Raw genomic sequence first — 27,099 nt, forward strand, 5'->3', positions numbered from 1 at the left:
AGGTTTTCTCGCCAAGCAGCAATTAGTAGCCTCAGTGAAAAAGAAACTTTTAATCAGGCAGCTTCTGGATTAGCATCTAGCCCGTTTAGAAAGAAGAGGGTGGTTATCATCGGTCAAAATGTATCCAATATATCTCTTTGGCTGAAAATATATATTTTTATGTTTTGCTCTGAGTAAAGTAACTTGATATTTCATCCAGATAATACGATCTGATGTAATTTAAAGTGATAAAAAATATGCATATAAATTATTTTATGTATAATGTAATAACTAGTTTATGTAACTTTCAGAAATTTAATAGGAGAAACTTGTTTTCGGTTAAGGAGCTAACATTTTTCATTTTACTATTTAAACTAAAAGTAAATTTGCAGTCAAAAGGGTATACCGAAGTTAAAAATACATTTTCCATAAATAAATAAAAAACTGCTATTTATTTTTATCAAGATGATTTGACCTGATATAATATAAAATGTTAAAAAAAAGAATATAATATATATAAATACTTAATATAGCAAACAGGAATTTAATATGTGGAACCTGAATTTCACGTTATTACTATTAACTAAAAACAAATTTAATAACAATTTAAAAACAGAAATCATTTTCAGTTAGAAAATAACAATTACTTGATAGCTCTGAAAACTTTTCGATTTAAAATTGTGTTAAAAACTTATTTTTCCCAAATACGGCTATAATTAGCTAAGCATAGCAATGTAAATTTAAAGTTACTGTTTTGACAATAATTTCCGTTTAGAATATATGTAAAAAGAATTCATAACATCTAAAAATATATAGTAGAATTCTTACGAAAAATCAGCATTAGTAGGCTCATATATATCAGCAAATTTACCAGTACATGACTTGCTAGCATTATGAAATGATGGCACTTAAAAAAATTAAATAATACATTTCTTATTAAGCTATAGCAAACAAATGCAATATAGCTATTTTTGCTTAGAAAATTGTAAGAGAATCACTCTTGAGTTTCCTTGCTTTTGGTTTCTATACTTAAAAAGAAAAGTGAAACATAAGTTTGTGATTAAAATATTTAAGAGCTTATATGTTTTCATAACTTCTAGTAGAAAAGAGAGTAAAAATTCTAATACATTTTTCAATGTTGAATTAGAGAAAGGAATATTTACTTTTACTTTCATTTACAAAATAGCGAACAATTCTTTTTGTTTATTTTCTGCACTGCCATCTGGCAAAGAGAGAGAACCTTGTGAAAACATCTAATTGAGATCGTCTATCACAAATTACGTTTTGTAGTTTGGCAATAATTCACAAGAAATTTAATTTTGAAGTTGCTTTGAGGGAGAAAAAGGGAAAAGTTAAAACTTTTATTTTTCCCTTTTCCCCTTTCACGTACTGAAGTGAAGTCATTTATTTATAAATTTCCAGCAAAACTTGACACAGACATTTTGCAGAGTTCATTGGGGTGATCTGAGGAGAAATAAAAAGAGAAGCAAAAGAAAAAAAAAGCAACCTTATTACTAAACTCAACTTTGATAAGTGGCCCTTACCTGAACAAAGTAAATAAAAGCACAGAGAGAGAAAAAAAAATCGAAAGAAAAAATATTTATTCGGAACGCTTAGAAACCTTGCGAACGACTTCTCAAAAGAAATAGGTATAAGATTAAATTCATTTTTCAAAGGTGGCTACTCACTCTAGCGAGAACAATGTTTTCAACTCTTCGAACTGAAGTGAAAAGAAGTCGAGAGTGAGAAGGAGGTGGGTTTTGCCCTCCCTACCTACCAACCATCGCCATTTTTTTTTCCAGACAGAAAGATCTGGTACCCAATTTCCTGTCATCTTTTACCGAAGTCTTTACCAAAACTCTAGCAGTTTTCTGAGGAATCCGAAGACGGCAAAACTGGAGAGGGGGGGATTTGAAGTGAAATGAAATCAAAAGTTTGAGAAGAGAGTATTGAAGAAAACTTGCGTGTGATTATCATCAGAGACGGAAGAAGTTATGAAAACTTATTTCGAAAAAATAAAAGAGATTTATTTTTTTTATTTTTCTTCTTCGTCGCCTGCTCATCCTCAGCTTTAAGGAAGTTCTTTACTCATTAAGTACTTCTTAGATAGTTTGAAAACGGGAAAGTGCTTGTAGAGAGGAGGACTAGAAAAGCACCGAAACATTTTCAGCAATAGCAAAATACTGTGTAGATAATCCCAGACTCAATCATAATTTAGATTAGTTACATCTGAAAGTTATAAAAAAAAAGCAGTTATGTAAAGCTCCAAGTATTAAATTTCTGGCAAAAATATTAGAAAATTCTTTCTGTTGTATACTACTTTCTTATAAATGAAATGGTAAAGAATTGAGTTTTTTTTCCCTTTTAAAAAAAAAAGTCATCAGCTTAAAGTTCATATAAAACCAGGCTAACTTGAAGTTAGGAGATAATAACACCGTGATGGTCAAAAATGGCGTATGAGGCATAAATGATCAGGTTTTTTTTTTTTTTTTTTTTTGTTCCATGCACCAATTTTTTTAACAAACAAGCTCAAAATTCTTTGACAAACGCTTTTTTCTAACGGGAAAGCCACTAAGTCAAAATTTTGGAAAAGTCAAGTTAATGCCAGATCAGAGGATAAAGTTATGAAAACCTAAGAGTAAAAATAACGTGATTTTCAAGCCATTTTATCTGATGGTGTATAAAACATCGCATAGTGCAGAGGTGAGCAAACTTTTGCTTGCTGTGTTCCAATTTTAGACTAACTACTTCATAATTTACTGACAAACGAGTCTTTCTTGTCGAAATTCAAGCTCTCAGCTTAAAATTTGAAAAAACCAAGCTAACATTCAAAGGATAAAGCAATGTGAACAACACTTTGAAGCCCAAAAATTACAGAATTTTCATAACTTTTTATTTGATACTTAATAAAACAGTGCATGATACAAGGAATGCCAACATTTCACATACCTTGCGACAATGCTTTAACGGATAAGATTAAAGAAGCTGTAAAGATCCAATGCTTTTTATACAGTCTTAAGAAAGTGTTTAGGAATTGATAAATAGAAATCCATTTTGCTTAAGAAAAAATCAACTTAATCACGTAGCTAGACTAATTAATTTATGGCAGTTTAATTAAGCACTTATCTACAATAGCAAAAAACGAGATGGTTGCTTCATTATGGTGAGCTATAGCTGAAGCCAGATAGCTTCTCTTTTTGAAGTAAAACTATGAAACTCAATTTCTTGAATTCTTCTGATTTGAATTAGCCTTAATGGATGCGAAGGATTAATAATTTGTCAGAGTAGGGCTAAAAGATTGAACATGCACCCTGAATCGTTAAAGATTTGATTAAGCAATGATTTAGAGTAAATGAAATAAAATCTTAAGAAGAACTATGATTTTCTGAAGTATCAGAACTGACTAGAGCACCACTCGTGATTATCCAAAACTCTTCGTTTGCAGTATATTCTACATTTTATCTTTCCCTATTTTAAGAAATAAAATATGATTTTATGCTTATTTTTAGTTGCTATGCAGTTCATATTTTCATCACACATTTACCTCCAAAACGTAAGCACTTTTATGATGCAAAGTTTAGGAGAACAATCATTCTCGTTAAAGTTCTAAAAGATTTTGCGAGTAAAATCAAATAGCATATTTTGAAATATCATTACAGCTTTAATTAAAAATGCAAATTTGTATCCATGCCAATTTTTTCAAGCTAAAATCTTCCCTCAACAGTTTGCTATAGCCAAGGGAACTATGGAGCTTTCAGTTCCACAATTTCGAGACAAACGGCATAATGCTGCCATTTGTACAGCATTGCGCACTTTAGCACCCTTAATTCTCAGAAGAGCTCATACCTATCGATCTGAAGTTGTTTAGACTCCAAGCCATCACCGGGTATAGAACCCTGGTTCAGTGATAACTCAGAGAAATTTTTCGGTTGAGGCTCATACCAAATCCGTAGTAGTTATTCATAGACAGATAAAGTTTAAGATCTGTAGGCAATGGTTTTGTGGTCAGGGGAAAGTATCTCTATTTCCGGAAGTATCTATCATTTCCATCAAAAATGTCTTAATGTTGATACCTCAAGTTTTTTAAATGAGAAGAGACTTTGCTCTCATTGAATTTCCATAATAAAAGCGATTAACTTCTGCAATCTATTTTGAAAATTACGATGAGGATTCATTTCGTTACACTTTCCTATTTCGTGCCATAACTCAATTTCTAAAATTTTATTTCGAAAAAATGCGAATTTTACTGCCAAATTCTAAATTAGAATAACCTCAAATGTTGGTATTAAGCAAATATACTAAAACTTCATAAACTGCAACTCTAAGCTGATTTAAAGTAACTTTATGATCATTATTACACTCGAAAGTCATCCCTTCGGTCATTTTAAAGTTCATTCTGCAAAAAAATAATGTCATTAAACAGTTCTGGTGAATCTCAAAATACTTATGACATTTTTCCTACCACCAACGGTGGTTTCAGCTTTTAAAATAATTTAAAGAAAATCACCAAGGAGCTCTTAAAGGAGCTGTCACAGGGAATTTATTCTTTTTCGTGGGGTACAAAAAAGAAACGTTTTTACTAAGTAACAAGCTCTGAAGGAACTCGAAAAGGGTTCCATCTTCGCTTCACTCTACACTTTGTTCTCATTTAATCTAATCTACTAAAATTTTCTTTGAAGGAACCATCAAGACCCATTTAGTGTCAGTGAGGCTTGGCAACAAAATAAGGTGTAGGGCAAGAAGATAGGGAAAAGGCTTTTCAAGTTGCCTTCTTTTTTTGCCGCCAACCTCTTCTTTGGCGTAATGTGGAAAGACTTGTTTAGTACCTAAATTAAGAGCTCTGGTTTTTAATTAGTTTTGTTTTAAGTGTCTAGTGTGAGTCTTAACCCCTCGCCAAAAGCAAGTAATGAAGTCTGTAATTATTTCGTTGGTCCACTTTTACGAGAAAGTCGTTCTTTTCCTTAAAAAGGGCAAAAGTGGGAAAGAGAGAGGGAAAAAAAGGGACTTAGACGACAGCACATTCTGTTTTAAGTGATTTTAGACCCATGTTCGAAGTACGTGTAAAGTTCGAGTAAGTGAAGTTGCTTTTAGTTTTTCCTGAATTAGTATTCTGATGTGTTTGTCTGCGACTTTGCAAATGAAGACTTCAGTATGCTAATGGATTAATTTGTAAAAGTAAAAGGAACTAGAAGAGCTGTTTGAATATGAAAGTTTCACGCGTGTCTCCTTAATTTATAATTCCAGCGATTTGCCACAGTGTGAGAATAAGCAGGGTTATGTCTTTTTATAATATTCAACTTTCAATATTTTTGTTATTTGCAGATAAGGAAAAGTATAAGTTCATCTTTTTTTTTTTGACGTCAAGCATTCATATAAATAAGTCGTCAAGCGTTCATGCACAGTTCCTCAAGCAAATAGTAATATAATTAAACTAAAAACGGTTATGCATTACAGCATATGAATTACCGTTCTTAAACAAAATGCATAGCAATTTTAATAATTTCTGCTATATACAATCTGCGACTCCGAATTCGACTTCTTACCCTATGACGCAGAATTTTTATTAAACATTTTTTTTACTGTTCTTATTATTCTATGTTAATTTACCTCAAAACAAAGGGACAATATTATATTTAGCATTTTAATAATTTATTGCTATGAAGTACAGCACAGACACCAGCGTTTTTTTCTGCATTAAAGGTAAAATCTTCCAAACATGGCTCACTTCCAAAAATAATTTTTTAAAATTTACGCTAATTTGCCGTTATTTAGGTCTAAGAGAAACAGTTATTTATCAATGAAATTTTCTTAATTTATAAAATCATTAATTGATACATTTTTACCCTGAAAATGAATGGGAAAAAATGTTTTTTTACTTTACTTTTTTATTTTTCATATTTAAGTACAAATATTATTCCAATAATCTAATCGATTTTTTAGTAACTATTAGACTGTTTTTATAATTAAAAGCAACATAAAATATTTTTGGTTGTAATTAGAGCATCAGAAAAAAATATATGAAACAGACATCGGTCTATCAACTGCGTCAAAGGTTTATATAAGTTTATGTCTAATTTTGCATATATAAAGCACTTTTGTATTTATATTCTGTTAAATATTCAACAAGATATTTGAATTAATTTTTTTAATTGAGCAGCATTTTGATTATATATTTTTTCATAAATATTTTGTACTATTTTTTAAATGTTTATAATATAGCTCATTTTAAACGAACAATCTTTCAAGAGATTTTACAATAAAATTTAGATACGTCACGTCATTTTAATTGAGTTTTTGCTAAGCATTCTATAATTGAATGTTAAAAAAGTTGTTTTTGAGATTTCTGGTCTCAAAGTCTCTACAATTGTGGGTGACAGTTGTCAAAAATTGTCACATGCAGAAACTTTGAAACTTTTCCAGAATGTTCAAAACAAAGAAATATTGCAAAGTTCTTCTCAATGGGCTGTAAATTTTACTGTGAATTTTAGTGAATTTTTCGTAATTACAAACATAGTACCAGTAATGGTCGGAATATTAGATGAATTAGAAATATTCCATTGATTGATTACGTTCTTAAGTAAACTTATCTTTTTTAAAAATACAAAATACATACATCTTTAAATGAGTTCATAAACTCAAAATTGACAAAACTGATAGAATCATGTTACACATTAAAATCGCTACTTTTAAAAATATTTCATTTCTTATTTATAAAAAATTAGTTTTATTTATTTGAAATAAATTTGAATCTCATTTTAGTTAGTCGTTTGAGAGTGCATAATTTAGGAGTTCCGCTTAAAGATTTTTTAAAAATCAAAGCACTTAAGGAAATTAGAATGAAAGATAATGGATTATGTAATTTAAAAATAACGATAACATTTAATCAATAACTATAGAAAAAAAAGGAAAGAATGAAAGTGAAACATCATTAAATTAAAAAAATAATATTAAGAAGATAGGAATGGGGAATGGTTTTATTAAAAGCAATAGAAGAAAATACTGGAAATTTGATAAATTTAGTTCAGATTTTTTTTAATTCATTTTTATAAAGGAAATTAGAACTTAGTAGTAAATTCAGAGAAATTTCTCTTGACACACAGCTTTAGTTAACGTAGCGAAACTAAATCATATCACTCCATTTGCTGAATTAAACTATTCTCAAATCTTATATTAGACTTCAAGTCGAGTCTGCTAAATAATAAATATTGGGAAATTTTGAATGAAAAAAGAAGTAATGAAAATTTCATTTTATACATTTCGTCATTCTATATTTACTAATCAGAGTCAAACAGCTTGTATATGAAGAATAAATTATTAACAAAATTAGAGAAAATCTGAATAATTTCAATTGAAAATTCGAATCAGAAAAAAAATTTAAAAATCTTTCACAGTTTTCATTCCAAAAAGAAAAAAAAAGCATACAATTAATATATAATTTACATTCAACCACGCATTCATAAAACTACTTCAATATCCCTTAATAAGTTGCCAACTTTACAAGCGCGACCAAACTGTATAGAGTTTGTCAAACAGAAACTTAGTTTCCTTACTAGAACTAAAGGTGAAGTAGAACGCTTGAAGCAAAAAAAACTTGAACTATTTTTTCAGGTTTGGATCCTTACCTCCTTTGCTGAAAGCCTTTATACCGTTACCTTAAAATAGTTCGGTCAGACCCCTAAAAAATAAAACCGGACTGCACATTAGCCAATTTATAAAAAATAAAATACATCTTAAAATGCACTTCATTATAAAAATCACATTACCTCTCTTTCTTCCACACATTAATTAAATGTATAAATATTTAAGCAATGTTGTTTCTTTTTACAAATGTTTATAATAAAAGTTGGTTTATGCTCATACTTGGCCACATTTTAGGTAATTTAAGCAGACTAGCTTTTTAAAAAATGTATGGAAGGTTTTTGTTGCAAAAGGCGGTATATGAACACGAAAAGCTGAGGCCATGTATTGACACAAAAGTGCATATACAGAGAAGCATTTGCACCAATCATTTCGATTGCAATATACATCTTGAGTCGATATATGCTTGTACATTTGTGAAATACAAGAACTTATGAAAAGTGTGGAACTTAGACTATCTTCATTAAAAGAAGCTAGCAAATTCGCAATTGGAGCGTTATAAAATCCTACGATCCTCAAATTCATTTGGACTGATTTAAAATCTCTTGGAAAATTGCCAACTATTAGCCTTACAAACGTGAACCCGTAGTATAAAGTTTGTTTAACTCTCTCTTTGTCTGGCATTAAACTTGAAATAAGGTGGAATGAATGGAAATTAAAATGTGACCCAGTTCGATAGATGTGAGCATGACAAAACCGCCCAATATGGAGAGGAAAATATGCACTATACATTTCCACCTTACTTATTCAATGGTGTCATTTATTGTATTAGTTGTCGATTCCATTTGTTCGTAAAATGCAAATAACTCAGTTTTTGTTTTGTTTTGCAGGGAGCATCATCTAGCCTTGTTGTGAAATTCGCCGACACAGAGAAAGAAAGACAAATGAGGAGAATGCAGCAAATGACGGGGAATATGGGTGGCCTACTTAATCCATTCATTTTCAACCAGTTTGGTGCTTATGGTGCATACGCACAGGTAGATCTTAATGTATGTGTGCTCACACGTTCTGTGTCTTCTTTCCCTTTTATTCTCTATTGCTATTTCACTACCCTCATTTTTCCATTGCTATGTTAAATTTATATTGCACGTATTTGTATTATCTTCCGATAACAGTGCCTTATCTATGTAACTCCGAGATGTAAAGACATCGATTCGCGATCGCATCCCTGAAATGCTCCAACTGGGAAGAAGAACGGTTCCATGTATAGAGCCTCCCCCTTCCCTCCCCTCCTCTGCTCAGATGTATGGGAGTGTATTTTATTTTTATTTTGTAACCATCGTTGAACAGCTGACCCAATTTTTGGGTTTACGACTACTAAGATTCAACTCCGTAGACTTGTAATTTTGAACCCAATCCAGAAGACAAGGGAACTCTTGGATCAAGATTTCGGAGAAATTTGCCTTCGTTGAAGACTTTTTGATGGAACTTACCCGCATTTGCGTTACATGAAGTGTAAACCCACGAAAACCTCCCATGGTAAGCCTGATGGCAAGGGAACTCTGATCTATGATCCATGTACCACTGAGGATATTTTACGTCAGCACTGTGGTCAGTACAAGCCGGATGAGGGTTCGCATCGACCAGCCATAGCTGGGATTCAAACCCAGTTCACCTCATTGGAAGGCGATTACTCTGTCCCCTGAGCCATCACGGGAATGTATATTTTTTCGCATTTAGATTATCAAAAATATATTTTAAAATTTCCATGATGCTTAAATTAAGCACTACGTTTAATGCAGTTTTGAGTTCCAAATAGTGACCACGCTTAACCCAGAAGAACATTTGGACCCACTCCTTAACGAACATTTAGACACGCCGGGGTCATGGAAGGACCCAAAATCAAATTCATTAAATAAGCTGCTAAAATACGTTATAATCTTTATTGCAAATCTAACACTTTTGAGTCTTAGACTCAGAATATGTATTTCTTTAACTATTTGAATCTTTTTACCTTTCTTTTAGCAATAAAATTGATTGAAACATGATAATATTTACTTCCCTGATAATTAATGTATAAATTATTACTCGATTTAATTGTTTTAATGCAAACTTGACTGTATATATGTAGAAATATTTTTTTTATCGGAGACTATAGCCACACGCAGAGATTATGTGTACCTTGGGGGGGCGGAACAATTGGGCTCAGTTCGTTAGTTCCAGTAGTTCTCGACTTCTCCAGAATTAGTGGAACCCTCTAATAAAAATTTCCTTTTCAGGAAGTTTTTAATTTCTATATTTGAGAGGTTCCATAAGAAAACTGTTAAATAGTTGAAACTGACAGTTCATGATTCAAACATGAATTAACAGCACGTTTTCCAGTGTTAATCACTAATAAGTGACATAGCCAAAGTCTGAATTTCATGCACAATTAGGTAACAGTTGGGTCACCGGTTTTTATGCGCAGTTATTGTTAGATAGCAAAGCAGTTCCTGTGCTTCTTGCAGAAAATTTTTATGAACATTGTAAACAAATAGAAATCACTGTAATTGGGAATAAAAAATAACCCACTGAACTTGTCAGCCATGAGAAATGAAATAATTTGTAGAATAAATTGGAAAGACGTGCGGGATCAGTCCCCGCGCATCTGATAAAAACATAACAGTAACTGATAAAACGTTTATTGGGGGTGAGAAAATGATCGAAATTCCTTTAAATTAAGGAAGATAATGATGGAAAACTCAGCTACTAATAAAAAGGGATAAACAGGTGAATAGTTGTTTAGGAATCAAAACTTATCGAATGCATGAGGATCATAAAATGATCCCGCTTGCCCTTCCGAGTTAAAAAAAAAAAAAAAAATATTGGTTTGAAACCAAAAAAAAAAAAACTAGTGTATTTCCTATTCCTATTCCTATGGCTATCCACACGCAGTACATGGCAGTTCTGCGATGTATCACCAAAATCCCATTTCGATTGCCAAACTGTTGATTGGCTGGCTAGAATAAATTACGTGATCAGGAAAATGATACACCTGCATAAATGTTTGCTTTACTCACATTTCAGATATTTTGCATTTATAAGAAATGTTATAAAATGAATGAAGTATAAAATTTTCAAATCAATGTAAATTCGCTTAAAAATTTAAAATGATAAAAATTTTCTGAATTAGAAACTCATATCTCATATATTTTGCACTTATAATAAAGGTTATGAAATGAATATGAAAAATAAAAAAAATTTAAATTCAATATTTACATTTAATATTAAAAACTATAGACTTAATATTATATCATGTTTTAAAATTTAAAGCAATAAAATTAAAACTAAATTAGAAACTTACATATTCTAATATTTTGCACTTATTACAATGCCACATTTTCAGCTCTAACTCGAGAAACAAAATTTCTAACTACACAATTCTCAAAACTTTATAGTCGAAAGGAAAATATATCAAAGGGAAAATTAAATTATTTTTCCCCATCCTCTTTCAAATTTAGTGAATAGTAATAACATTCTTATTAAATAACACTGGATTTTCCTTTGCCTCAGCTCCTACTATTATAACGTAAAAGATCCCGAGATATGAAATCCAGAGAAATTTTATCCCGGAGTTTTAATTAACATATCCAAACAAAATAGAAAACGGTACACGTTTTAAGGAAAGAGATTTCAGTTGGATAGGACATAACATTAAAAGCAATCACAGTTCATTGTTGCGAAAAGAGGGGGGTTGAAAAGGGGGGAAATTGTTCCATTTTGGTAGTGGCGTGCGAGAAGATACCAAAGTGATTCCATAATAAAAATAAACAGAAGATAGTGGGGCTAATTTCACTGCAGGATTGTGGGAATTAAACAGGTAAAGCGGGGAAAAGTAAAAACTTACTTTTCAGAATACATTTTTAAACACGACCCCCCTCTTCTACTCTTTTAGATTAAAAGATAGAGTTTTAATTAAATCCTTGCTTGCTTCGAGAAAGCAACAGGCAAGATTAGAAAGAGCAGAACTTTGATTCGAATTTAGAAGGATGTGTTACAAAGAGAAATAGTTTCGGGAAAATAAATTATCTTGGGTAAACGCGTTTTAAATTAAGGTTGCAAAAACGATCTATTTTAAAATGTTAAGCATACATACCTTTTATTTTGTTGTTTTTAAGGAGGTACTACTTATTTGTTGAATCTTTTTCAGAATTAAGTATTCGAAAGGAGAATAATAATTTTAGCATTAAGGTTTTCGGGTGGCTTTTTAATAATTTTAAAAAGTTTTAATTTAATTTTCTGCAACTTTTTGACATGTGGGTGCATAAAAGTCCTTCTAACATAAAAGTGGTGCGTATTTCTTAGATATGCTATTTTAAAATGCAAAGTTTCAAAAGAAGTAAATCGTAAATACCCTAAAAATGAATAAAATCTTCAGAATTGAGGTCTTTCATAGCTTTCTAATAACTTTAAAAAGAAGTTTTAACTTAATTTTCGACGTATAATAATTTCATTTGACTCTTAACGTTTCATTTGACTTCTTAACGACGTTTTCATTTGACTCTTAAATAATTTTGCAAAAAATTTTTTTTTTAATTTTCTGTTACATTTTAACCTATAGGTATTAACCTATAGGTATAGACCTTTCATGCTAAGGTCGTGCGTAAGTATTTCCTAGATGCGCTATTGTACAATGTGATTTTTAAAAAGAAGCAAATAATAAACTCTCTAAAAGCGATTAAAAATTTTGCGTTGAAGCTTGCTTACGTATTTTTAATAATTTAAAAAACCAGTTTAAGTTAAATTTTCTGAGAACAATAACTTTAGTATTGAGATTCTCTTAAATATTTTTAATAATTTCAAAATAATAACATTATTGAGATACACTACTTAAAGATTTTTAATAATTTTGAAAACCAGTTTTATTTTAATTTTACTGTCGCTCCATCCTAAAGGCCATGCCACAACTTGAAATTTCATGGGAATTTTTTAGATGAGCTTTGGTATAACGCGACTTTTTAAAAGTGAAAATATCAAAATTATGTTGTAATTAGCTTAAAATTAATAATTACAATTACATTAAATATGTTTAACTTAAAAAAACAAGACAAACATTATTAAAGCCACAATAAAATTGTTAAAGAAAAAGAAATGCATTAAATAGTCGATATTTAGACTAATAAGCTACCGACAGTTAAAATTTTAGAATGCAAAAAAATTATATGGAAAAAAATATATAACTGGCAATTAGATATATAAAGAATGAAAGAAATATAAAGGTCAAATGTGTTTAAATTGCACCAAACATATGAATTTTTTGAAAAATCAACTCCACGAACTTCAGAGGACAACTGAAAGTACACGGAGAAAAATATTTTGGTAAAATTACCACACTGTATGGTAATGACATTTTTGACACTATGACAATGACATGGAACTGTATTTTATTCATAATTATACCAAAATCATTACCAAAGCTCTCCAGTAAAAATTGCCAAGATTTTTGGTTGTTTCCATAGAGCAAAATCATGGTAAATTTTACCATATGCTAGTATTTTTGAAGATATTTTTTTCGTTGTGTAGATTAAAATAAGTTGTAAGACTATTCTAAGACTGGTTTTCCCTCCACCACCGATTTAAAAATACTTAAAGTAATTAATGTATGTTTCACATACACGCTCCTGTTTGGTTTTAAACGTCTGCTTGGTTTCTTATGGTTAAAACTCTTTTTGGTTTCTGTTTGGCTGAACCTGGCTGTAACCACTTGTATACAGGCTTGCTTATTACCTAAATATAATCTGAACTCTAGTGACCCGATAGGGCAAGCTTTCGAACAAAAACAAACAATTCGTTCTCTGGATTTCGGGGTTTGTCAGGTAACGCATTAAATTTTGACTTTAAAAAACGTATCTTAGTTGCCTAGGCAACGAAAGAATAAGACAAAACATATTTTTGGTATTTAACTTGAATGGGATTTTGGTGCAGCGCAGTGCCGTGGTTTTACTGTATTCTTTTGATTACTCGTGGTTAAGTTAATTGACTGGATGATGTAATGAATGTTTATCATTCACAGTCTTGAAATGGCACCTTTTGTGCCAAAACAACTATATTTCCTACTTCATCGACCATTTCTTAAAAAATTTTGTTAGACAGGTCAACAAAAAGCAGCAACACCAAAAGCGTCGGTTGACTAGTGATAAATATATTCCTTTAATATTTTTTGTTCAAAATTAAAATATTTAAAACAGCTCAACAGACTGCTACAACCAATAGCTGAATTTTCCTGTTTAAATACATTGATTTGTCGATGGTTTATTTTTTAAAGAAAAATTAATAACCTAATTTTCCAATTCCTTAAAGACTATTAAATTACTATTGATATGTTTTTACGAAAATAATAATAAAAATTAATCTTTCTCTTTTCTAAATCAAATTATTTTTTGCACTTAATATCAAAATCATGACCGATTACTATAGTTTCAATCAGTTATATAATTTTCAAACGTAAATTCAAATTTACAATTTGAAACTTTCAGATTGCAAATACACGATTATCCTTTGTTTAAAAATTTAAAAATCGTATTGTTCCAGCAATATAAAAACTGTTTATATTTCCTTATAACGATACTTTTAGGAACTGTATTATTTTTCACGTTTAATACTAAACGTATGAAGGAAAACCGTTAAACGATGATGCAAACCACACTTAAAATTATCCTTTTAAAAATATTAAAGTGTCAATAAAGCAAAAACAATTGATATTTCCTTATACTAATATTGAAAAAAAATTATATTCCTTTATTTTAATGGAAATTATTTTTTCATTTAATATCAAAACTATAAACGTGAACTATTGAACGATGATTCAAACCTTAAATCAACTTAAAAATAATTCTTTTGCTGTCAAAACCAGGCATCTCCAAAAAGCATTATTAATACCAAATATCTTTTTAACCCCTTCCACATTATTTACAAACAATCCACAAGCTGTTCCAAGACCGAAACTTACCAATGTAAATGAAAGGGGGCAATCCTTTCGAAAATATGCGCTTATTTTTCATCAGGACAGTGCATTATTTATCAAACAAAAGATGAAAGACGAGGAAAAAATTGCCCCCTTTTCCCCTATCTGGCCAAAGCAGTTCCGCCATTTTTTCCCCCTTTTCCAGCCTAAATTGCATAAACCTAAAGGGAAAATTTTTATTTCCTTTTATACAATACAGTGTCAAGAACAACATAAATTATCAGACTCATCGCGAAAGAAGCTTATGCCGGCTCCTTCTATTTATTTTTTCCCCATTTTCTTTGGACTTTTATGTGTTGGTAATAATATGAAAACTAAAACGTCTTCTTTTTTGATTAATAACAGCCATGGCGTGAACTTCAATGGCTTTGGCGAAAATAACTATTCTTTGTGATAAACGGTGTGCACGCAGAGGAGGAGGGGTATGGCTATTTTTTTTTAAAAAAATAACCCTCTGTATTGTTCTTTTGTATTAGAAAAACGAGCACTTATACTTCATTGATAGTGTTAAAAGCCCGGATTAAATTGTGATTACAAAGAAAATATGTAATGATGCCTTTTATGAAGCGACATTGGGGAAAAAATTACAGCTCTTTCAAAAATATCCCTCTGGATTTCGGCTGTTATGATACTAAAGTATTTATGTTTCCAAGCAAATTAATTGTTCGTCATTACTTTGAATGCATGCCATTCGTTTCTGGTAGTCTGTTTAAAACTTATTTCCTTTTTTTTCTCAAAATTCATTCATGTGATGATTGATTTAATAATTTGATTGGATTCATTGCAATAAAAACTTTCTGTCCAATGTTTTACTAATGAAGTATTTATAGTTTCCTCAGCATGTTCTGTTTTTCTAAATTATATGTGTTTTCATTATAATTTAGAATGCAGAATATTTATTATTATTCATTGCTTTTTAAATTATATATGTTTCTATTATATACATTGTCATATTTTATTAATGAAGTCGTTGTAGTTCCATTAACATGTTCTGCTTTTCTAAATTATATGTTTTCATGTTCGATTAAAAAAAAGTTTATTTTCGTTTTTTTTATATTTTTTGAAACAGTTCTGCGTATTTTATAATAATTTTAGGCAGATTGTATTGTATGCTGAAAGTAAATTTTCGTTAGAAATGAAGAAAGGACCCTGCACAAATCTTATGGAAATTAATTTTCAGTCAAATTAGCTAAAAATTCGACAGATGTTGTAGTTGAATGTTGTAGTCAGCGTTCGTCGTGATACTACCATTTTCATTACCTAATCTAACTATCAATGTTTTTTTTTCAATTTAACTATTTTTTTAATTTTATCGGTTAATGCTACCGTGACGGAATTAAAGAATTGAGAACTACTATTTATAACTTAAACTTTGTATCTCGGAAATGAGTAGCTAGCATTACTTTTTTGCATCCACCAATACTGCGCGCTTGAAACACCTTTCACCAGAGTGATCGTTGTTCATTTTTCTTATGTTTAAGGATCCGTAACTTGGACATTATCCATTTTTGGACTTAGTGTCAACAAGAGCTTTTGATCAGAATATTTTGAAAAATAACATATTAAATTTTCAGCCAATTTGACAGAAAATTGATTTCCAAAAGATTTATATGGGGTCTGTTTATCTGTATTGTATGTATGTTGTTACTTCAGTTCAGTGCTTTATGTATGCTGTTTTTTTTTTTTTTTCAGTTCATGCAACAGCAAGCAGCCCTCATGGCCGCAGCGGCACAAGGGGGTTACGTGAATCCGATGGCAGCATTGGCCATTGCGCAGTTGCCTCAAATGACGACGGTCCCTAACGGACTAGCAAACCCTGCCATAACCCCAACCTCAGGTAAGTGATTAAATCTCTTCCTTTGAGTAAAAATATCCGAAGACTCTCCACTTAACTCTACTAAGACATTCTTTCTCAGTTGCATAGAACATTTAACACTAACTAGTGATGACAGTTTTTAAATACTAAATTGTTAGTACAAATTAAAACACAACCATTTCGTTTTATTTTTAGAAACAGGTTTGCTTTTCTTATGTTTCTTATGAATGTATCCAAGATGTGTAGTCAGACTTCTAAAGCAAACTCTGCATTTTAGATCTCGAGATTTTACATTGAAAAGCTTTTAATCTTTATCAAGTTGGTTTCAAACATTTGTTAGTAGTTGTTGTTGCAAATTAAGCTTATACCATTCAGTAAAAGTACGTTGGGGTTACTATAAATTACTACCATAAATGGAAAGTGATTAACCCTATCTCATCCTTTAGATCAGCACTAACACTTTAATTTAAAATACCCAAAGACTTTCTACTTCACTCTTCTAAAGCATTCTTTTTCTGTTGCATAAGCATTTGACACTATTTTGATGTGACACTAGTCATGAAATTTTTTTTAATTCTAAAATGTTTGTGCACATTATAACCCTACTTTTTTGCGATAGGTTTATTTTTCTTTTGTTTCTTATAAATATATTCAAGATTTAGTTTAGATTCTAAATCTAGATTAGTCAGACTAAAGTTTTTTTTTTAAAAAGCAAACTCTGCTCTTTAGATCTCGTTCTTTTACGTTGAAAAGCTTTAAGTCTTTGTCAAGTTGGTTTCAAACATTTGTATTTTAGTAGTTGATGCCAATTAAACTAGTTCCATTCAGTAACGATACGTTCGGATTATCATAAATTAGTACCAATTATATATTGAACTTAGGTTTTGATCACTTGGTATTAAATAGTTTTACTAATAAATTGGTTCACTCCATTTACTAGTAAGTACTACATTTACTAGTAAATTGGTTTACTCGTTAACTTTAAAAAAACACATCCGTCGCAAAACCTGTATTTTGTATTCAGTCTAAATTTTGAGTAGTTTAAAGTTCTGAAAAGTTTTTTGTTAAAAGTTTTTTCTCATTTAATATCAAAATTATCTATGCAAACTAATGAACAATCATTTAAACCTTGAATCAACTTTAAAATAATTTTTTACTGTCAAACCAGGCATCTCCGAAAAGCATTATTAACCAATCCGCATTGTTTACAAACAATCCACAAGCGATATAAACGGAAGGGAGCAATCCTTTCGAAAATGTGCGTGTATTTTTTATCTGGACAGTACAACATTTGTGCAGCACAGTGGTTTCAAGCACTTGTATGTTAGTACTTATTGCAAATAAAGCTTATACCACTCAGTAACGACGCGTTGGGGTTAATATAAATTATGACCATAAATGGAAATAATGAAAATAATTGAGCTTATGTGCGATCAGTTGGTATTAAATAGATTATATTTACAAACAAATTGATTTACTCGTTGACTTTCAAAAAAGAGTACTAGTCCCGAAACCTGTGTTTGTATATAGTTTAAATTTTGGGTAGTTTAAAGTTTTATTTTTTACTTAAAGTTTCACATTTCTATTATATTCATAAGATTTTTAAGAAATTTAATTAAAATTTCTTATTCTTCAAAAATATTTATAATATCTATGTTAAATAGGAAATTTTCAATGATAATGCTTTTGTAGCGACTAGATTGTTTATTTATAGTAAGGAATTGAAAGCACGATTAGAGAAACTAAAATTGAGAATAACTTGCATTACTGAATTTACATTGAGTTTTTATAGATTTAGAAATATTTTAATCTTCTTTACACCAATTTACTATTATAACTTAGAATTATACAAATTTAAAAACATTAAAGAAAATGTTTATTTTTTAAGCTAAAAAATTATAATCCCTGTAGCCCTTAAAACTTTTATCAGTACTTTTTTCTGAAGAAAAAAGAGAAGGAGCTTTATCCAACATAAATATAAGAATTATTTAGCGAAATTATTTTTAAAAAAATAAACATTTATTTCTGAAGTTTCAAAAAAGATCCTGCTTGCCGATCTCAAAGTCATATTCATTATAAATAACTTTTAGTATTCAAATAACAACTGTCCTTAAAAAATAATTTCTTTAACGATATGTGTTACGGCTTCTCTCCCAGAAATAAGCTCCCCTCTGCGAAACATTAATCATTTTCCTGAAACTTGAACCTTCCATCTTCAATGAAGACTGGAAGATAAGAACGCATCCTTCTTCCAGAAATAGAAGACTTTTCCTCGTCATCTATCTGAATCCAGCAGAAGACAGGTCTAAATGAAAGCTATTTTTTTCCACCAAACTGCTTCGTCTGGCGTGTCCAATTGCAAGCCCAACGTAGCCAAGAGAAGAAAAAACAATGTTGTAGCTTAAGAAATCCTTTCCCGTTTATTCAACTAATGACCCAAATGATTCGCCAAGATGCCAAGAATAATGATCGTGCATTGGAATTGCAAGATCTCCTGTTACCATCAAGGCATTAAGGTAAAGATATGGTGATTGCTTCCCATCTTTTGTAACCCTCTAGGCATGATGGGATATATTTGGAAAAAGGTCATAGCAAGGAGACGAAGCATTATAATGTCCCCATGTAAGATTTGGGCTCAGGTTGTCCTTACGAAGAACTTATTTTTCTTTGCCAATGACTAAAATCTGATACTGCCTATTTTTGGCATGAAATTCTTTCTTATTTGGGATGATGCCTTACTTATGGAAACTTATTAGCTTATGTCCTATTTGAAATATAGTCCTATTTCAAGCTGTTGTACGAATTCCATGCAACGTGCAAAACAACAAGAAGAATAGAATAAATAAGGAAAGTCTCTCGAATCTGTTGTGAAGGCAGTATTAATACTTTGTAAACGCTATATTTTACACTTAGTTTGAAACAGAACTATCTCTAGAAATGACAGGGCTATTTCTCACAGCATTTAATATATTTTAATAAATCTAGATCTTCTCCAAACTTAGACTAAAAAAAATTACCAGATGTTCTATTATGTCCTATTTGAAATGCAGTCCTATTTCAGGTTATTGCGGAAATTCTATACTTCGAGCAACAAAAAAAAACAATACAAATAAAATAAACCAGGACAGTCTGTCATAAATGTTGTGAAGGCAATATATATATAGTGAACGTTATATTTAACACTTAGTTTGCAGCAAAACTAGCTCTTATAAAGGCGTATATTTAATGCATTTTAATAAACCTAGATCTTCTCTGAACTAGGACCAATTAAATTAAGTTAAGAACAGTTTATTTTTCTAACGAAAAATTTATTACGAAGTGAGACAGTTTGAATGTGCTTTTACTGTACTTCTGTTTCTAAAAACCAATTAAAAAAGAAAGTATAGTTTAAGTTTAAGAAGTTAAAGATGATAAGAGGTTAGATTTTTCACAGAAAAGTTATAAACTTAGGAATCTAAGTACCTTGTTAAAATAATTTAAAATTTCGAACTTTTTCATAAATTGAAACAACCTTTAAAAAATTTCTCAAGATTGATGCAGAAGCAGCAATTTTTATTCAATGGAATTATATTTAAATGCGCACTAAATGTATGTGTGCGATTGATTAATATACTGTAACTAAAACACGCTAGCCAATTGCCTAAAAATCCAAAAGTTAGATTTAATTTTTTTTATCTATCGAAACCGTGCAATCTTTCAGCCAAATTAAAACTAAAAAGTAAAATTTTAGTAATTATTTTTTTAATTTAAAGTTGCTTTAAATTATAAACTTGAATTTATAATTATACACGCACTGTAGCTTTCAAAAATCAGATTAAAACATTGAATTATATGATATTAAGCAATAGATCTCTTCAAGATTAATGAACTTAATAGGAAAACATGATTAACGTTTATTGAAATCTGTCTTACTCGTTGATTTGTCTGTACTATACTTACACCACTATCAACCACATGTTGTACCAATAAAACTAATAGGAATTATATACTTAGAACGCAATTTTAAAATCTGGAGTATTGAGTGAATAAAAGTATTAATTAACATTTATCTTCCACTAAGTCCTTTAATAAGCAATTTCTTTGAATTTGCACTATAATGCAGTAAATATTTGTTATTATTTGAAATCAAATAACAATTATATTTGCTATAAATGTAGTAAAGCTTTAAAATAAAAAACAATACTTTTGAAAAAGTTTCTCTCTTTTACAAGATCATATTGTTTATTTTTACATTTTAACTACTGATATGAAAATAATAAAACTAAAAATAGACATTTATTTTCCGCTTGCCATGAAAAAATTACAGTGACGTAATGCAAGGATACAAAACTCTTCACACTTCTTCGTCCGAATTTTTACTTTTTAAAATTTTATTAGTTAAAAAAATTAGTTGAAAATTAGTTTTATTAGCTTTTTCAATTTTTTTAGTTTAAAAAATGAATTTGCATAGAATCCTAACTGCTACATATGTTTAAGAGTAACAGTTCGAAAATTTATTTAACTTAATCCTAAAACCTAAAAGGTTCTAATTGAGTTTAACAGGTTAAGGCTTAACTAAGTTCCACTGTGACGTTTACTGTAATGTATTAACTTTTTAAAAGAAAAAAACTTTAGTACCAAAACTCTTATCCCATATTTATTTGACTACAACTGCTTTACATTCTGAAACACATCCATAAAATAATTATTCAATATATATATTATTGCTTGATTAAAAAAAATCGTGATTACAATTGCAAACGTATAGAAATAAAATTGAATTTTAAGCAGTAGGCAATAAAGATATCTTGAAACAAAACATGTTTTAAATGTCGAGAAATAAATATCTATTAATAAAATTAACTTCGAAAAATGATATAACGGGCGTGCCATAAAATCTTCTGACCATTTGTGTGGACAATATATATTATTGCTTGATTAAAAAATCGTGATTATAATTGCAAACGTATAAAAAAAAATTTGAATTTTAAGCAGTAGGCAATAAAGATATCTTGAAACAAAACATGTTTTAAATGTCTAGAAATAAATATCTATTAATAAGCTTAACTTCGAAAAATGATATAACGGGTGTGCCATAAAAGCTTATGACAATTTGTGTGGACAATATATATTATTGCTTGATTAAGAAATCATGATTATAATTGCAAACGTATAAAAATAAAATTGAATTTTAAGCAGTAGGCAATAAAGATATCTTGAAACAAAACATGTTTTAAATGTCTAGAAATAAATATCTATTAATAAGCTTAACTTCGAAAAATGATATAACGGGTGTGCCATAAAAGCTTATGACAATTTGTGTGGACAATATATATTATTGCTTGATTAAGAAATCATGATTATAATTGCAAACGTATAAAAATAAAATTGAATTTTAAGCAGTAGGCAATAAAGATATCTTGAAACAAAACATGTTTTAAATGTCTAGAAATAAATATCTATTAATAAGCTTAACTTCGAAAAACGATATAACGGGCGTGCCATAAAAGCTTCTGACCATTTGCGTGGACAATATATATTATTGCTTGATTAAAAAATCGTGATTATAATTGCAAACGTATAAAAAATAAAATTTAATTTTAAGCAGTAGGCACTAAAGATATCTTGAAACAAAACATGTTTCAAATGTCTGGAAATAAATATCTATTAATTAGCTTAACTTCGAAAAATGATATATCGGCTCTAACCATTTTTGTGGACAATATATATTATTGCTTGATTAGAGAATCGTGATTATAATTCCAAACGTATAAAAATAAAATTGAATTTTAAGCAGCAATAAAGATATCTAGAACCAAAACATGTTTTAAATGTCTAGAAATAAATATCTATTAATAAGCTTAACTTCGAAAAATGATATAACGGGCGTGCCATAAAAGCTTCTGACCATTTGTGTGGACATTAAAGCCAGAGGAAGATATCAGCAGAGGGAGTAAACTTCCCGTTTATCTGTAAGCAGCGTATATAAATCCTTTAAACTCCCCAGTAATAATCTCTCTCATTTTCGGGCTTATTGTGATAAACGCAGGTTTTAAAACAACAAGGGAAAAAAAACGGGAAAATTCCCGCCAACTTCTATTAAAGACTTGCCCAAAGCCCACTTGCGTTCAAGAATTTATGGTCTTTTGTATCTTTATTAGAGAAGAAAGACACTGATATCAGCTGCCGTGGCGAGGAGGGAGGGGGAAAAGGGGGCAAACTACCGAAGACAGATGCTTCTTAACATTTATGTCTACAACAAATATAGATATATGTAGGCAAAGGGATAAGCACACTAGAATGATGAGAAAGTTTCGCATCTAAGATTTATAAAAAGTGTTATTCTTTTTAAAAAAAGAAATGAAAAAAGAGGAAGAAATTGGAGGAGTCATTTATTATTTAACGCAAAATGACTATACTTTTTGCTGCTGTGGAAAAAAGCAACGAGTAATTTTGTCTTTAATTTATGTGAAGTGTCAATATTTCTTTTTTCTTTTATTGTTTAAAAGAAAGTATTTATTGGAGAACGATTTAGGAATTGGATATTTTCGCTCTAATTTTCTATTTATATTAATCAAAAAAGTATTCTGTGAGAAGTAATGTTTAATCTATACCTAGTCCGTTTTATTAAAAATAATGAGAAAAATATTAGACTTTCAATTATTTTATTGATGTTATTATGTGAAATAAATCTTCTAGAAGGCATACATTAATTTAAGTACATAATCTGCTTAGAGTAATTAATATCTATCAAGAAGTAATTTTAAAAATGCCCGCTTTTAATCTTACTTTAACACGAGGTTATAATTATTTAAAGACTGAGGATTATTAAAGTTAAAAATGCAGTAATTGCTTTATAATCTAAGAAGCATTTTAACTTCTTTTTTTATTTATAAATTCTAAAGAGCTATTTTTTAACCACTGTTTATTTTCAAAAAAATAAATAAATCACTAACATGCACAGTAATGTCGCGTAACTTTAATTTTATGTCCAATTTGCCTTCCATTCAACATGTTCGCCTCTTTTATGATATCGTTATCCATATTTATATTCGAGTTACAAAATAGTTATCAGTATCGGGATCGATATCACCCGAAAGGATTATAGCGTAACATTAAAATCCAAAGAACACTTTTTTCATTTGATATAAGGATTATATATGCCTTTTTATATAGCATCCTAAATCTGGACAAATTTGCCCACCCCTTTTTCATTAACTAACTTTTCCAGTTTTTGCAGAATACATTTTGACATTTAAAAAAAATCTTGGAAAAAAAGTTATATGATACAGTTGTCCTTTCAATTAGGAAACACTAGTGTCCTATATTATTCCGTTCAAAAAATTTCACGGTGCTAGAATTATATTTTATATTATATTTCTCTAGTTTATGCTATGTTTTTAGCTTTAAACAGTGATATAAGGGGAAAACGTGTGAGCTAACTTGAAAATGAATAATGTTGTGAGCATATGTAAAACTTTTTGTTGCGAGTAAAGGCACGCCACTGTATATCCATTTTATTTACTCATTTATTAGTTTTGGCAAGAATCTACATTGGCGTGGATTAGTATAAATGACAAAGAATCTGTGCTTTGCTAAAATTTACATATTAGAAGTATTAGTTTAGCCTAATTCTAGTTAAATATTTAAAAACAAAAGAGCAATAGCGACATTCAAAATTTAAAGTGTGTCATAATATTCTAACTTTGACAAGTCTTTATCAGAATTTTATACTTTCTTCAACATCCCCAAGCATAATATCAAGACCATAGTATGAGTTATAATAAATCATATAAGATGAAAATTATTTTCGAACTTACATTTACAAAGAATAAAATACGTGGTATATAATCCAATTATATATTCTACTCTGATGATGGGCATCGTTAGGCTTAGCACAAAGGGCAGTAATAGTTATATGTCATTGGCAAGCTTAGCGGAGCATTAAAATAGTTAATAAAGCTTTTGCTCAACTTAGTTTTAGTTATATTAAAGTATAGAAGAAATAAGACAAAATTCAACAATATCAAATATATCGTTTACCTGAATTATAATTAAAAATTTAAATATAAGAGAGTAAGATCAAAACTCAACAAGAGCAAGAACACGATTCAACTAGAACAAGAACTAAATTCAACAAGAACATAATTCAACAAGAACAAGAACATAATTCAACAAGAACAAGAACGGAATTTAACAGGAACAAGAGCAAAATTCAACAGGAACAAGAACAAAATTCAACAGGAACAAGAGCAGAATTTAACAGGAACAAGAAAAAAATTCAGAATGGACAAGAACAAAATTCAACAGGAACTAGATCAAAGATATGGCTCAACTTAATTCTTGTTAAATATTCAAAAATAATAGAATATGAGAAAAATTCAAGTCTAGACATATTGTTAAAAACCTATTTTAGACTTTATAATATGGCCAACATAACCAAGCATAATGTCTTGAACATATTACCAAGTTATAGTAAATCATATAAGAAGAAAATTATTTTCGAATTTGCATTCAAAAAGGATAGCATAGGTGGAACAAAATCCGGAGAACGCATGTAGGAAGAAAATTATTTTCGAATTTCCATTCGTAAAGGAAAAGATAGGTGGAACATAATCCAATAATATAATCTGTTCTGGTGATGGACATCAATTTGCAAGACATGCTGGCCACGTAAACTGATTATTCATTAGGCTTAGCGCAAACGACAGCAACGGTTACGTGTCATTGACAAGCTTTACGGGGTATTAATGTAATTAATAAAGCTTCCCTCTTAATGGGAGTCGGTCAATCAGCGGACAGTTGGGGACGAAGACGCGTTCTTCGGAACATCGGTACCTTTTATTTCCAAGACTGAGTATTCGCTTCATTTTGCAATTTGCTCGATCAATCACGCGTTGTTTGGAATACCACTTCAGAAAGTTTTCCTGCTCGTTGTCAGTTGAATTATGTCTGGGGAATTTCCTATCAAATCTATGGACGAAACTTTAGAATTCTATTTATTTCGAACTGCATTTATGGATTTCTAAGTTATTCGAAAGTCACGCTGTATTATTATTTTAAAGAATATATTAAAGAGGTAATTATTATTTAAATTTGAATTATTAAAAAACGTTCTATAATATAGTTACCAGTCGAAATAAGTCAAAAACTTAATAGTCGAATTATGTCTAAGAATTTATTACATTAATTGTAATTCGAATTAAGTCTAAGGATTTACAATACTTATGCCTTTTGTGACAGTTTCAGGTAAATTTCTATAGAGGCATAAAGTTTAAAAAGCATTTCAATCAATTAAATAATTACTTCAATATTCTGTAAAAACTAACCATTAAATTATGTAGGTGAATTTCTTATAACGAATATAGGCCAAGTTCCGGTATTGTATTAAGTTTCATCGTCTTCGAAAATGGCATTCACTAATTATGATTTTAAGGAAAATGTAAACCGTGATGCTGTGCATAATAAGTATCTAATTGGTTAATTTTCATTTACTTTCTAAAAGCATTATAATAAAATTTCTCTCACTGAAATTTTTTTGACTAATATTTAAATTATTCAAAATCATACGGAAATAATTCTCTTATAATATTTAAAAAATATCTTAGAAACAGGGTACTTACATGACACCTAAGTACAATGATTATTCAAACTTTAAATTGACTAACTTTCTAATGCTATTAAGCTACTTCCACACACTTAAATGTTATTTTTACAGCTTTTAGTTATCATTTCTTTCCTCATATATGCTTATTTATTAATAATAAACGCCATTTTTATCAATAAATAGCGTATACTTTTCTGAAATCAAAAACTTAAAATCATATTTTACAATCAAGGCATATTTCTAAGCAATAAGAAGCTGAATTTCCCATTTTATAATCAGAGTATACTTTCAAGTAACAGAAGGCTGAACTTTTTCTTTATAATCAGATCGAAATTTCTTTCAATAAAAAGCTAAAATGCTTGTGTTTTTATTTCATTAACAGAGTTACACTGCAGGCACCAAAAATAACTTCTTGTTTAATAATTAGTGTTTTATAATTATAATTAGTCGAAATCCAGGAAATAAGAAACTGATCTTCTGACTGATCTTTAACTGAGCTTCTTATTTTCTAATTAAGAAAAACGCAATGCAATAAAAAACTAATCTTTATATTTTATAATCAGAGCAAAACTACAAACAATAAAAGTCTTTCTTTCCTAATTTATAATCAGGAAAATGCTGCAGGCAAACAAAATGCTAATTTTGTTAATTTATTCATCACCAACTATTTTTAATTACTCTTTATAATCACTGTTTTATAATCGAAGTAGAACTCCTGACATATTTTATTAGTGTTTTAAAATTATAATTAGTCAAACTTGAGGAAATAGAAAACTAATATTCTTATTTTCTGTACCAATGTAAAACTTAAGATTATAAATCAGGAAAAAACTCTAAGCTAATTTTGTTATTTTATTAATCACCAACAATGCTATAATTGCTATCTATAATTAGTGCTTTATAATTATTATTAGTTAAAACTCAAAGCAATAGAAAACTGATCTTTTTTTTCTGAACAAGGAAAAACTCCAGATAATAAATCAGGAAAAAACTCCAGACAATAAAAAAAGCTATATTTGTAATTTTTTTTAATTAATTGCTAACAATGTTTTATTTACTTGTATTTTGCTTACTTAGAGCTGCTTCGCTCATAGATCCTAGTATGCCATGCTGAAAATAGTCTATGTAACATACTAT

At 29.6% G+C, this 27,099-nt stretch overlaps 1 protein-coding gene across 30 annotated transcripts in view; it reads left to right on the forward strand.

The window, feature by feature from the left end:
- The window catches only part of LOC107456607 (CUGBP Elav-like family member bruno 3), a 713,873-nt gene that overhangs the window by 597,278 nt on the left and 89,496 nt on the right, over positions 1 to 27,099 (forward strand). For 28 of the 30 annotated variants that reach the window (XM_071179587.2, XM_071179599.2, XM_071179595.2 and 25 more), the window contains 2 exons: positions 8,448 to 8,606; positions 16,253 to 16,397. In XM_071179587.2, coding sequence (XP_071035688.1) covers positions 8,448 to 8,606; positions 16,253 to 16,397 — 304 coding nt within the window. The remainder of the gene's footprint in view (positions 1 to 8,447; positions 8,607 to 16,252; positions 16,398 to 27,099) is intronic. The other 2 variants (XM_071179603.2, XM_071179590.2) reach the window with 1 other exon arrangement.

The sequence above is a fragment of the Parasteatoda tepidariorum genome, chromosome 1 (assembly GCF_982258835.1).
Source record: "Parasteatoda tepidariorum strain Cologne lab strain chromosome 1, Ptep-v5.0, whole genome shotgun sequence".
Taxonomy (NCBI): domain Eukaryota; kingdom Metazoa; phylum Arthropoda; class Arachnida; order Araneae; family Theridiidae; genus Parasteatoda; species Parasteatoda tepidariorum.